We start from the raw sequence: 14,243 nt of genomic DNA on the forward strand, positions 1-14,243 counted from the left end.
AGCCACAGGTCGGACATGAAGCTGATCTGAGTACAAGTACACGGGGCGTGCAAACTAACCACTCGACCACCTGGGCCCCATCTTCTTTCTTAAGCAGTCCTGAATATGATGCAGGAATAAATCAGTGATAAAATGTTCATTATTTATTTTTTGCATTTTTTTATTCCTTTTTTCTATTTTTTTCACTGAGTGTTTCCTCTTTGCAAGGCTTTAGGGTTTATTCACCCTCCTCCTCTCAAAGGACAAACCTATCAATCATCAGAACACACACCCACTGAAGGAGGCAACGAGCCAGAACATCTGACTGTGCCATTACACATATTGATATCATAAATAAAAAAATCAGATGACTGATTGCGGAGCATGGAGGAGAAAGTTTCTCTGAACTCTCTCTTTCCTCCAGGGGAACCTCAGCGTGGGTTCACAAGATCTCATGAGAACCACAAGATCACGTGGGAATAAAGAGAACAACGTGCATACAACATGTTGCTTTGTCTTTCTGAGGATGACTTCTTCATTCGGTGCCTGATTTGATGTAGTGTTGATAAAGTGATGGAAAATACAATCAGGAGTCTTAATATTGTGTTTTATTTTGAAATTGACCGGATGCTCTCTGTGTTCCTGTGTCTGACTTCCTTTCTGGAACGATCTACTCTGTTCAACTTGATGCGTACTTGCAGTTGGCTTCGTTGAAAATAGACTCTGCACAAAATTAAAATGGAGATGAGCTCCAGGGACGTGCGTGTGCTGTGGAAATACGAGCATTGACTAGTGGAAGCGACGCTGACAGACTGCGACTTTTTCTTTTTTTTTAAGATGTATTTTGGGGCTTTTTTGTGTGACTTTACGAGAGTGGATGAAGTCAGAAATCTGGGACAGAGACATGCAGGATAGGAGCCACAGGTCAGATTTGAACCCGGGCTGCCCGCTTGGAGGAATAGCCTCCGTACATTGGGCGTGCACACTTACCACTGCACCACAGTGGGCTCCAATCATCAAGGACTTCTTGTATAGGTTCCAGCCCTCTCTCTCTCTTGGTCACAAAGAAACCAAACATTAAAAGTCTTGACTTGTGAAGTTGTTTTTTTTGTCACATAAAAGTGGAAAACATTTTATGAAAGAATCTACAGCACCTCCTCCTCCTCCTCTGGTGTAAATGTTAACACCATCAAATGAATGCTTACAGTCAGAACTTTCACCTCACAGTCATCGTTTCAGTTTTTAATTTAATGTGTCGCCCTGCAAGAAATGCAAAGGTTCTATCTTTGCCAAACCTAAATGATTACTGACGCATTCTCTCTCTCTCTTTTCTTCTTCACAGTGAACTTCGACCACTTCCAGATACTGCGTGCCATCGGGAAAGGGAGCTTTGGAAAGGTGATGTGACCTCCATCTTTTAATGTAATGGGCGTTCTTTCAATTAGCCTGCAGTCATTATCTCTGCAGAAGAAGAACGCTAGGCGGGCCGAGGGATCACATTTGAGTTCTCTTGATAAATACTTTTATTTTGATAACAGTCATAAATGCAGCTCATGAAATCCTTTCTGTAAAATCACTTAGAGGAGCCAATTTACTTTTCCTCTCTCCTGACAGACGACCTGTTGGGAGTTTTGACCCACATCTCCATTTAATTACAGAGCGGCACAAATCAGAGGCCGCTGCGTTCGTCATTGTACTCGATGTTCAGGCTGAATACAGTGCGGAGGGAAACCTGGCATGTCTGCGAGCGTGTGTGACGGCTGCACATTGTGAAGCCAAATCACCGCAGCTCTTTCAGCCTGCTCTCAGGTGCCAGTGTCGGGCCGTGGCGGCCATTGTTGATAAAACAGACATTTTGGATTAACTTGTTCGAAGCAGAACTCCTTTGTGTTGGTATTGAACGTCTTGTTTGTGATGACTTCAGGGCGCAGTGGGTGTGTTTGTGTGTTGATGCACAATTGGGCTCCAGAGATTGGAATAGTTTATCTTCACTTTGAATCGTAAATATCTCGCCTAATATTTGTTCATTAAACTCGTGTCTGTGCACAAGTTTGCAAATTCTCCCTGCTTTGCTTCTCAAAGCTTTCTCTCAAAAACGCCCCCCCCCCCCCACCCCCCCTGTTTTCGTGGAAAGTCATATCCCAATGCTGAATACATTACCATGTGAATTTATGTTAATTCATACTTATTGCTTTGTTCCCTCAAGCTGCTGTCACTTCCCCGATGATGCTGAGGGAAGCTGCAGAAAGCCGGGAAATACAGTCAGCCTTAACACTGAGGCAGGGCAAACTAAATGATTTTAAAATAAATATGCATGTAAATAAATGTTCATTCATGCTTCTTTTAAAAATTCACACATAAGAAGTAGAAATGAGCTGCCGCGTCTCTCTTCACGTCTCCGTTCTGTTGCATCAGACGAGAAAAGCAAACATTTCATCTGAGAGGCTGAAAACAGACGCTCCAGTCTGACAGCCTCTGGTTATGCAATGTTTGTAACACAGTCATGTTCACAGACACACTTTTTATGCAGACACACACACACACACACACACACACACACACACACACACACACACACACACACATAAACACACACACACATGCTGACAGACACAAACAGTCAGACAGATGCTGGCGGAGACGTCCAGATAAGGTTTGTCCTTGCTGAAAGTCGTCCCGTCTGTGTTTTCTTTTGGCCCTCTGTGGCCTCACTCTGAGTTCCTGCTGTTTCTGAATACTTAACAACATGAGTCTTCAGCTTCCTGCTAAACACACACCCCTGTTCTGTGAACACACAGCTGTAGTTGGCTACACAGAAAATTGGTGCACAATGACTTACACTTTTAAAAACTTAAGAAACAAAGGCTATTTGGGAGAACAATGGGGGTGTTCAGACTTAAAGATGTGAGTGCATCAGCCCGTTGAGGAAAGGTACAAATGTAAGACTTTAGTTTACAGACACTTTGCTGCTTATTCTCCTTCCTGAGCTCTCATCTTCAATCTCACTTTGACCTACAAATGTTTGCAGGAGGCTGTCAAGGTGAGATCATAAACATCTGAAATCTCCTCTTGGACAATAAACACAATGACATGTAATCTTTGAAATGATACATTATCTTTGATTATATCTTAGGGTGCTTTCACACCTATGGCTCCTTTTATTTGTTCTGAAAGTGATACGTTTTTGCACATTTACTTCATGTCATTGTTCACACGGCATTATTGTAAAGCGGACTAAAGCACGCGCCAACGCAGGGCTGTCCTTACACCATAACGTCACAGTCTCCTTCTCCCACTGTGTAGGTAAACAAATGCTCACACTCTGAATTGTGGGACGCCTCAACAATGCTGTTAAGCTTAACCTACCAAAAATATGAATCGTGGGTTGACTTGGTGCAGCGATTAAGGGCCAAGAGACGAACGGAAATGATGTACAGTTGTGGCTTGAGAGGGTCCAAAACCCATTTCAGTATTTCAGATTCCTCCCGATGAGGTATCAGAGCAGATCCTTTACAGTTATTAAAAAACTCCATGAGTAATCAAAGCACTCTAAACAAGAGCAAGGCTAGCACAATGTCAGCTATCTTTTTTTTCCCTATCACTCTTTTTAGCCTGTATTTGTTTTTTTTTTGTTTACTTACCAAAAATACCAAATTAAAACTGCTTCAGTTTTTAAACACGGGACAGTCTTCTGCTTTTATAAGATGTCAGCAGCAGCTGTCAAGAACGTCAGCTCAGTTTGAGACGCATGCACGCCTCGGTACCTTCAGTTTTCTACCACAGGTCATTAAACAATGATGCCACCTTCACATAGTGAGAGTAGTATTATATCTTTAACAATCACACCAGTCTCAGAGGGGGATGGGTATCTGCTATAGGTGAAGCTATAGGAAAGTTAAAAAGTGGTGTATGAGCATTTTCAGGTATTGCAAAGGAAGCTTAATCCCTCTGCAAAAGTCAAAACTTAGCATAAAGCAGAGGTCTGTTCTTTTATGTAATCCTGCAGCTGCCAGTGTAAGGCTGCTGTCTGTAAGTGTTGAATAGTTACTGAATAAAATTTGTCTTTGGGATGAGCGGGAAGCTAGAGCATGGAGGCAACCGCTTCTAAAAAAAATGACAATGACATCACTTTGTTGTCATGACTGACCCATCTTTACCTCAATCAAACCTCAATATACTACAGGGAAGATGCACCATGTCAGATCAGAATAAATGTAGTTTATGTGTCTTAAACAAGACGGATGTTGTCTTTAAACCTGAGAAAAATAAAGCAATCCACCAGTTCCTTGGAATGAATATTTTAGTCCGAGCTGTGTGTAGAGAATTAAAAAAGTGTCAGTGTTTGTGTGTTTGAGGCAGAAAGCAGAGTGAAACCCGCAGAGGTGTTTTCCTCACTCTGTAGCTCTGAAACATGATCCATATATCACAGCCTGTGTAGGTGCTCCGTGAAAATGGCTTTTTTTATAGTGCAGCGCTGTGTGTGTTTTAGTGTGTGTTAGTGTGCATTAGTGAGAGAGAGAGTGTGATCGTGTGTGTGCGGGGCTCGTTCGTGCACAGAGGAGGCTGCTGAGGGAGGACGGAGCTGAGAGGAGAAGTAGAGGAAACGTCCTCTTCTGAAACCAAACATGAGTGACGCTGGTTTTACTCTGCTCCTTGTCTCTTTTTATTCATATCTCGACTTTAAAATTTGTGTTTAAAATAGAAGAAGAAATAACGGCCAGTTCATCACCTGGACTCTCTCACAGCTGGGTTACTCTCCCCTCCTCCTCCATGAACCATCTCTGGATAAACTTTCCGCCTGCGTTGAACTGCTAGTCTAACAACGATGATTTTAAATGTATTTTAAATATGTAAAATAAATCCTTCTTGAGGCTGAGCAGTGCTGTTTCCGAAACTGCCCCACAATGCAATGCGGCTATCAGACTTTCCAGTCTTAGAGCTTGCCAGCCAGCCAACTAGTGGCTTAAAATAAAAGTTCTGTGCTGGAATACATTTACATATTGCCAAATAATATTATTAGGACTACCTAGTTGCATTAGTAATGAACGTGAAATTGTTGTTTGAATAAAATTGAAGTATCGACGGTCGCGCTAGCTTGATGCTAGCTCATGGGACGGAGCTCACACCGGAAGTACGTTGCATGATCCGTATTGTAGTATGTTGCTAACAGTCGAGTTAGTTTTCAGTATGCAGTATATTTATTTTGAGTAGATAGCAGTATGTAGTAAGTGTTTTCGGACACAGCACAGGTCACAGCTTGATGACCGGTTTGCTCGGATCAGTACCAGGATTTCTGTGGTGGCTTACTTCAGTTCAAAAATCCCCAAATACAAATATTTTACAGTAATTTACTTGCTGATGCTGAAATAACTCTGTCATGATGCAGATTCATGATTTGTCACTTCCGTGCAAGGTTAGAAGCAAACAACTTTTAAAGGTCACATCTCCTCCTCCTCTTCAACTAGTGTTAATAATTCTCAGAGCTCCTCAAAACATGTGTGTGAAGTGTCTTGTTCTAAATCCACTCTGATCCTTTGATCATGCCTATAAACCCCTCTATTTCAGCCCTGCTCAGAACAGGCTGTTTTTGTGTCTGTACCTTTAAATATGTAAATGAGCTGTGTCTGACCACGCACCCTCTCTGGAAGGGCTTGGGTGTCCCTGGCTTTCTCGCTCCATGTCCTATTGTTTACGGTGAAAAGGCAGACTCAGAGGGCAGAACAAACACCTAGCTGTGGGAGTGTCACCCACCTGGGGGAGGGGCTACTGCCCTTTGTGATGTCATGAAGGGAAAATCTCCAAACGGCCTCTTTGAGCACACATTTTGAGTGAGAGGATGGACTTTTCTCATCATTGGGGGGTAGACAGACTTGGGACACATATTAGTGGTAGAGAAACATGGTGAAGTTTATTTTTTTTTATAAAATCCTTTTTTGTTTTCCTGAATGATCGATTAGCCAATTACGCTGACTTTTCCCTCCATCTGGTAAAAAAAAATGAATTACGGGGAGCTACAGGAGCTCAGGGAAGCACAGGCGGCTCTGTTTTTTGATGACCTCAGTTAAAGTGAAAGTCAACTCTCATTTTGAGATATTTTCCTTAATTTAATTAACTGACAAAATCTATTTATCCCACAGGAGTTTCTGCTCTGATTACACTCTGCTCATCCCCTGTATGAGACTAATCCCCGAGAGTCTCTCTGTCTTCTCTCGACATGCTCAGTCATTTACGACTCGCAAAGGTTTTACTCAAGGAAATGAGAACTGTCTGGAAAAAGAGAAATCACAGAAAAAGTTTGTTTGCAGAGGTTTTTTATTCAAATACATCTGATGTTGTGTCCCCTCTACCCGGAGCAAATCACCCCTGTTTCTTCTTCTAATATATCAGAGCAGATACTCATCTCCCTCCCCTCCTCTCTTTTAATACATCAGGCTCCATCTGTTCCTCTCACAGTTTAATTCAAAGCTGCTCTGTGGGCTCCACAGTAAAGAAACCTGTCTCTGCAGAGGGATGTGTTATTCACAATCATATATGGCATTAATTCAGTATGAATTTCCCTTCTCTTTACTCTCCCTCTGATGTTTTGGAGCAGCCATCCTCTGCCTGTGTGGGGTTGAGGAGTGATGGTTTCCAGGTGTGATTATTTCCACAGCTACATGGAGCATACCGCTCATTTGTAACATGCCTGATATCGAGCTGGACGACCATATACAGCAGAGAGTCGGATAATTGCCTGCTCCCCTGTAGCTCCCTCTCCTATTTCCCCATGAGCATCACTCCTCTGCCCCCCATTGTCGCTCGATCTCCGGAGCTCAAGCCCCATATAGCGAGATTGTCGTTTCCGCCGTGGGGCTCATTAAGGCCCTGAACGGAGCGAGTGTGACACCCGGGGGAGGCGTGACTGACAGCAGGTTATAGTGACAGCTCCTTAATGCCAGCGGTCACAGACAGGTAAAGATCCAAACAAAGAGAGGAAGGTGTTAACGGAGGTCAGAGGTGGACCGGGAGCTCAGCTAGTTGTGTCTTCAGCCTCACACACACACACACTTCAGTGGGAGTGAACCCTCATTAGGAGAGAGTGTGTTGGCAGAGACAGGAGCTGGAGTTAAGTGGGGAAGGAGACGATACAGAGAGTGGCGTTGACACCCTCATCATATCCGGGAGGGGAGCAGCGTCAGAAGAAAAGGTCAGGAGATGATGAAGCCTTTGTTAAGGTTTTCTCTCCGTTAGCTCTGCAAGGCTCCACGTCATGCAGCACACCGAGGGGGGGAATTCACAGAGCATGGATTGCGGTCGCTTATGGCACTAAAAATTACAAGTCATTTGTCTCAAGGTCTAATTCACAAAGCGTGTAGCTGTAATAGTCAAGTGCACACACCCATTAGGTTTCCCCACTCCGTGCAGTTTGCTCTCGTTTGGGTCTGAATGTGGAGAGAAGCTTCTCTGCACAGCGCTGTGCTCTCATGCTGACGGAGTTCTGTCCACACAAAGATGATGAGCTGGGAGGCGAGTTTTTTCAACATTGAAAAAATGTGATATGAGTCTGGTTAATTAAAACAAAGAGTCCTCCCTGAATGGAGCAGACAAGGACAACAAGTTATGTGCAACTCCTCCTCCAGGCTGTCTCCGAGCCGCTCACAGCTCTGGACTGATTTAACCCAGTGTTCTGTTGATGTCAAAGTCATATTTACAGACTTCTTTTTACAGATAATTTCTTCATGAGTCATTGAGAGGAAGAATTGTTTCCCTGATCTCTGGAAAGTTTGAGCGTGACATCCCTCATTAAACCTGCGGAAGTCACCCCCAGCTCTCGGCTGACAGAATTTTTTTTACTCCAACTGTGTGTGGCTGTTCGGCCGGTGTTTGCTTATCAGACGCTTTTTGTACTGAGGCTGATTTACATATAAAGGGGCCAATTTGTATTAAAAAGTAGCACCAGCAACATACTAAAATACGAGTCAAGCAGCGTACTTCCGGTCAGTGGTGTAGTGGTGCCTGAAGAAATGGGTAATTTTCCCCAAAATATCTTTTTAGTCCAGTGTAGGATAAACAGCCTCTGTTACTAACAGTGATATAAAACTACTCTTGCATATTTAGTTAGCCAACTAGAGACAGAGTAGAGAGGGTCATCCCTTCACCATCCTAGGAATTGCCATGCCAGAGGGTCGTCACACAGCATCACATACTGAATATGGTCAGTCAATCAATGGTGTGAATCAGAGGAGATTTAGAAATTGGTATACCCTATGGAGACTGAAAAATAGATGGGTATACAACTATACGCAGGCATACTCCACTACACCACTGACTCTGGTCTGAGCTCCGTTCAATGAGCAAGCATCAAGCTAGCGCGACCGTCTGTAAATACAATTCCACAACAATATGCAAACGTTCATTACTGATACAACTATGAAGTCATCTAAACAGTATTTGGCAACATGTAAAATGTATTTCTGCACAGAACTTTTATTTCAAGCCGCTTGTTGTCTGGCTGGCGAGCTCTGCGATTGGATATTCTGAGAGGCGCAGTGTATTGTGGGGCGGTTTAGTAACACCAGTATGCTCCCGTCTCATACTTAAAATTCTGGCCCAAACAGCACCAGCGCACAGAGACACTGTTTTCTCTGCAGCACAGTTAGGGAACATTTTACCCTCTGCGTGTGTTTTGTGAATTAGACTGTCTCTTTGACTCATTTGTACACGTTTAGCAGGTACTGAAGCTGCACAATCCTTTTAGTGAACCAGGCCCTGAGCGTCCTCCTTGTACCTCTGAACACCTGAAGCCTGCTCCTCCCTCCTCTCGGCCTCCAGCTGCAGGTGTGAAGAGCTCACGTGAGAGTTGGCTTTGCAGAGTGCTGCAGCACGGCCCAGCCGCAGTGTAGCCCTCGGCAACCTATTAGCCTAGAAATGTGCGTCTTCCATTACACTCCACCTCCATAGGTTTGTCAGTACAAAGCTCTGCTGCAGAGCCACTCTAAGGAACAGAGGGCCATATGGATAAAAACGCCCCAGGACCCAGAAAGCAGCTTGAACACAAAGTCCAGAGAGGACAGAGATCCTGAAATGCCCCATTTTCATTTGTTTTGTTTTAGTTTGACCCATCTGTCTCTGTAGTGTTGATAATGGAGCATTTTGAATACTCACAATCCTGCCAATAAAATATATTATGTGCACAGCAGAAAATGAGATTGGCAGCTTTGCTGTCATGACCTCGAAATCTTTCACATTTTATTTTCATCATCCTCCGAATATGCCCGAGCACGTCCTTCTACATATCCACACAAATGAATGAGAAATGTTTCATGAAGCTTTCTACTGAAAGGAAAGTTACACTTTTGCTTTTATTCATTATCATTCCAACACTTCTTCCCCTGAGAGTACTTGGGTGTTAAAATAATCATCATGAATTTAACCAGAAAGAGAAGAGTTTTCTCCCACCTCCACTTAACTGATATGTGTGCAGCTCAACGGAGAATAAATCGTTGAAATGTGATCATATCCAGCTTTTTTTTATTACATGAAGTTCTGATAAATTAGTTCAGATAAATGTCTCTTGTTTGCTTTAAAAGCTCAAATTTGTTTTCCTCCTGTCTGCTCCAGGCGAGCCTTCAGGATACATCAATAATATCTGATAAAATACTTTAAAAAATTGAAAACATGAATCTTTTTTTGATGTTTGAAAAGCTGAATTTTGCCAAGAAACAACATAGCACAGAGCAGACATGCATATAGAGGGTAAGCATTCACATCACCTTTCCACTGGACCTCGCCCCCCTCAGTCAGACCGTGTGCGGACCACATCTGGGCTGGGCCCCTGAAAGCAGTGGCGATTCTAGAGTCTGTTGGGGCCCTGGGCAAAAATCCATTGGGTGCCCTCCAACCTTCACCATCATGTCTGCCAGTGTCCCGACGCTTGCTCCTCTTCCTCTTTTCCCCTGTTTTTTTTTGTCTCCTGTAGACGGCTAAGTCTTCTTCAATTTTTTAAAATTCATTTAAAAAGCGTGTGCTGTCAAATGGGACCCCTTAAGGAAGTTTTTTTCCTACTATCGTTGCAAAATTTGCACATTTTCGGTCACTGCTTTGGTTTAAGTTTGTAAGCACTCGGGGTGCCCCCTTCTGGTCCGGGGCCACAAGCAGTTGCCTGCCCTGCCTGTTGACAAACAGCACCTCTGTCTGAAAGGCTCAGTGAAAGTACCCTCCTAAAACGTGATTTGATTATGTCAGTGCATGTGTATTGAATCAGTTGCATTAGTCTCCTTCTCCTGGCTAACATTCTCGTCCTTGACCAGCTCCGATCTGTCTTTGGAGCTGACTGGAAGGCGTTTATTATTGCATCATTTATTTGTTTACAGTATGTGCTTCTGTCACTGCATGGCTTTGTCATGTGGCTTTATTAACCTAATGTTACCAATCCAAACATTCCTATAAACATATCACAACAGCGTCAGTAAATGATAACTGAAAGGACGGCACCTTTCATCTGATTTAAATCCATTAACTGCTCTCTGATTCCTGTAAGGTGCTTTCAGTGTAACAGCAGTGACTCCGCCCACTATGACATCACGTGCACACCCTCTCTAAGTGTTTCTGTCAGTCCCAGAGGCGTGTGAATGGCGAAGTGAGCCACATTGACTTTAACAGCGAGCTCAGGGAATAAAACCTTCACAACAGAAACAGAAACAAGCCGTCAGAAATATGAAGTGAAACATCACGGTGTCAAATCTCTGGGTGTCAGTCTCTGAGAGGGTCATCTTTACCCCTCTCAGTTTTTAACTTCTGACGGCCAAGGCACCTTGACTTTTCAAACTGCATGCATCTCCATAAGATTACATGTAACGAGTTATCAAGTAACAGCCTCCTCCTAACGCATGAATATATATGAGATATTCCACCTTTAATGAAACATGCAGTGACACCTCTAACACCCGCAGTAAGCCAGAGAGAATATCGCTGAGAGAAGCCTTCAGGCACTTTTTGTGTCTTTACATTCTGCGATGCATGTAATCCTCATTATACAGCCCTTATATCTCGCCACCTTCATACATGAGCGACTTCAAAACCTTTGTATGGGTTTTATATAAACTGATGTAAGCACATATACTCCAGGCAGATACATGTGAGCTTTAAGAACAATTTTCTACCACTTGTGACTTTTTTCCCCGAGAGGCTGTTTTTCAGTTTAGTGAAAATAGAATCATGTGGAATTTTCTTTTAGTTTGGACATGCAATAAAAACTCAGTTTCTTTATTTCTCTTGCCTCCTCTATTTAGAGTTCAAATTGAGAGTCCTTGATGGAAGATGAGTCATGGAATATATCAGACCATTTTGGTGCCCTAGGCAAGATTTCAGCAGTTGCCCCTTAAATTGCAGCCAGTTTGACCACCAAAGACAATATTCATCCACTTAAAGAAAACTGGCATACAAACTTATTATCAACCGAATTTCTTTATTTAAAATAAAAAATACTTCTAAAAAAATTGAATAATATGGTAATAACACTAATATTTCTTATAAATGAATAAAAATAACTAATGTAACAGAACAAACAATACCAAACAGTTTAGGGTGCAGAAGTGACGACCCAGACGGCCCGGGTATAGCAGGGGATGGATTTAAATGTTTCTGATTGCATCTGGAGAGAGAAGAGGAGCATTTGTGAAACAATCTGCATTTTATAATATAGTGTGAAAACAAAATATTATTTTCTCTGCAGAGCAGAAACAGAAACCTCATACAGCATAGTTTTTTAGGTGAGCCCAAATGTTTTCCTTACAGCCAGACCTACAGCATGCACAACTATCTATTCAATGAGGCTCTTAAATAAACATAAAATACTCTAAAGGAAAGTGCTTAAAACTATTAACAACAGGAGGAGGAAAATAAACATTTAAATCGACTAAGGTGAAAGCTAACTAAGTACACAAAGATGTCAATAAATATATAAGTAGGTTTTGTGTCCAACAATATAAGAAGAAAATAAGATTATTTTCTTAACATGAATAATATTTATCTAATGAAAGTACAGTGGAACTAACTGATGTTAACTCAAGCTACTCATCAGGAATTAGTAAACACAGATGTTACTATCATCCATCCATAACAAGCTAGCTAAACTACCACAGATAAATAACTGATCCGTGCAGCACTTTACCTCTGTGTCTGTTTCATATTTTTCCTCCTCTTCTTTTTCGCCCCTGGGTTCCCGAGGGCTTTCTTGTTGTTTTTTACATCACGGTCATTTATAAACTTGATATTAATCGGTACACTCATTGTCACTCACTTCTAATAAGTCACCTGCCCTCCTCCTCCCCAACGAGCAGGTAATGAGCAGGTAATGAGCAGCTGTGTTGTGATGCACCAGGTCAAGCAGGAGGCAAGAAAATAGAGCCTTTTTAAATATGTGAAGTAGCCTAGTTGTGTTTTCATGGCTTCTTTCATAACATTGCTAATTAAAACCATGAAAATGATATTAAATTAATAATATTTAGTGATATTTAAACGCATTTTCCCTTCTATTTCTTCTTCTTATCTTCAACTTTTCTGCCTCATTCATTTGAGGCACCAGCGGCGCCCCCTATGGAGGCTGGCGCCCCCTATGGAGGCTGGCGCCCCCTATGGAGGCTGGCGCCCCCTATGGAGGCTGGCGCCCCTTGCCTATGCTGCCTATGCCACGGGCTGGCCCTGGAATATATCAATATGATACATTGAGTCTCTGCACCTGGGTTCATATGATCGTATTATTATTAAAACTGGGTTTCAGCCATGACACAACCGTTCCACAGTGACACAATGTCTTGGTAAATTACATTCAGTGAAGTGTTAAATTAGGTGTATTTACAAAACAGCAACCTCCAGGCTTAAAAAATAAAATTAAGTCTGCATGACTGCAGTTCCCCCAGTGTCCACAAGAGGCTGTCTCCTGCAGTGAGTCAGACTCCATAGAGCTCCATGTTGAAATGTACAACTTTACAGCTGCAGTTCCTCCAGTGTCCACTAGAGTCTGTCTCCTGCAGTGAGTCAGTCCTCATAGAGCTCTATGTTAAAATAAACATGTTTACAGTCTGGTACAAAAACAGTTTGAGTCTCTAGAGCTCATTTCTCTCTTCAACTATACGGGCTGAATGTTTATACAACTCACCTGTTTACATTATATTAAGTCTTAAAGTGATGTAGAAATAGTCCCTGACCTTTAACCTCTGGGTCGTGTTTGTGCTGTTGGAGTCTTTTGGAGATTTGTTCTTGTAAATATCAGACTAATAATCTGTCTCTTTCTCTGAGTTTTATTGGACTAACAGACCGTCCAACAAGTCTGAGCTCCACTTTTTACAACCAGGATATCTATGACGTCGACCAAGTTATTTCCAACTTTTCTCTCTTGTGAGGTCATAATCCTGCATAGAACACAGTGCTAAACTGTTCCAATAAAGCTTGTGGAGTGTTCTCAGCAAATTGATCTCAGGGTGTGGATCTGAACTTCACAACCATCAACGTTACAGCAGGCTGAGAGCTCAACAAGCGTACCTGAAGATACCAGGATTACAAAGCCCACATGGTGAAAACAGATGGTACTAAAAGGGCTGCACAGCTGCACAGAAACCCAACGTTGTGGACTTTGATAAACGCAATCATCACACAGGAAGACAGTTTATATACATTTTTCTCCCTATGAGAGACCCCCAAAAACAGACTTTGCCTTCTATACCAGTAAGACTTACATTTCATATTTTATTCAATTACTGTACATGAAGAAAATGTTTGCGTCACCTCTAGCTGCAGAAATACATCAGTACATGAAACAACCAGACACCAGTGAGTTCTGCACATGGAGGTGAAGAGACTTATGAGATCACTGGTTTTAGAAAGATGCTGAGTTAAGGAATTGGATCATTACTTTGAGAAAAAGAGTGTAAATGTGGAGCTCTTTATGGCTTTTCCCTTCATGACATTAATTCCTCAAATAACACTGAGGGATTTTCTGTGAGGCTGCTTCAAAGGCAGAAAAACTCGCAGGCTGTCAGAGACACGTGTTTGTTTCTTTAAAGTGTCAGTGCGGTCTTCATGTGCATGCATGGCGTTTGATTCGTTATCGTTCCTTCTGATGATTCTCACATCTTAAAAGGACACACCTTCTATTTCTCTGTGTGCACGACGGAGCCTCCCGTCCCTCACTCTCACAGATCCATGGCTGTGTTTATCAATGCTCATGCCTGCTGTACTAGTTCATTGTGGAGCTGTGTAAACGGACAGCAGAGCTCGGTAAACAC

General features: G+C 42.5%; 1 protein-coding gene across 1 annotated transcript in view; it reads left to right on the plus strand.

Moving 5' to 3' along the window:
- Positions 1–14,243, plus strand: part of LOC109989521 (serine/threonine-protein kinase 32C) — an 85,035-nt gene that overhangs the window by 22,847 nt on the left and 47,945 nt on the right. The window contains exon 2 of the mRNA XM_020641301.3: positions 1,322–1,377. Coding sequence (XP_020496957.1) covers positions 1,322–1,377 — 56 coding nt within the window. The remainder of the gene's footprint in view (positions 1–1,321; positions 1,378–14,243) is intronic.

The sequence above is a fragment of the Labrus bergylta genome, chromosome 10, assembly GCF_963930695.1.
Source record: "Labrus bergylta chromosome 10, fLabBer1.1, whole genome shotgun sequence".
NCBI lineage: Eukaryota > Metazoa > Chordata > Actinopteri > Labriformes > Labridae > Labrus > Labrus bergylta.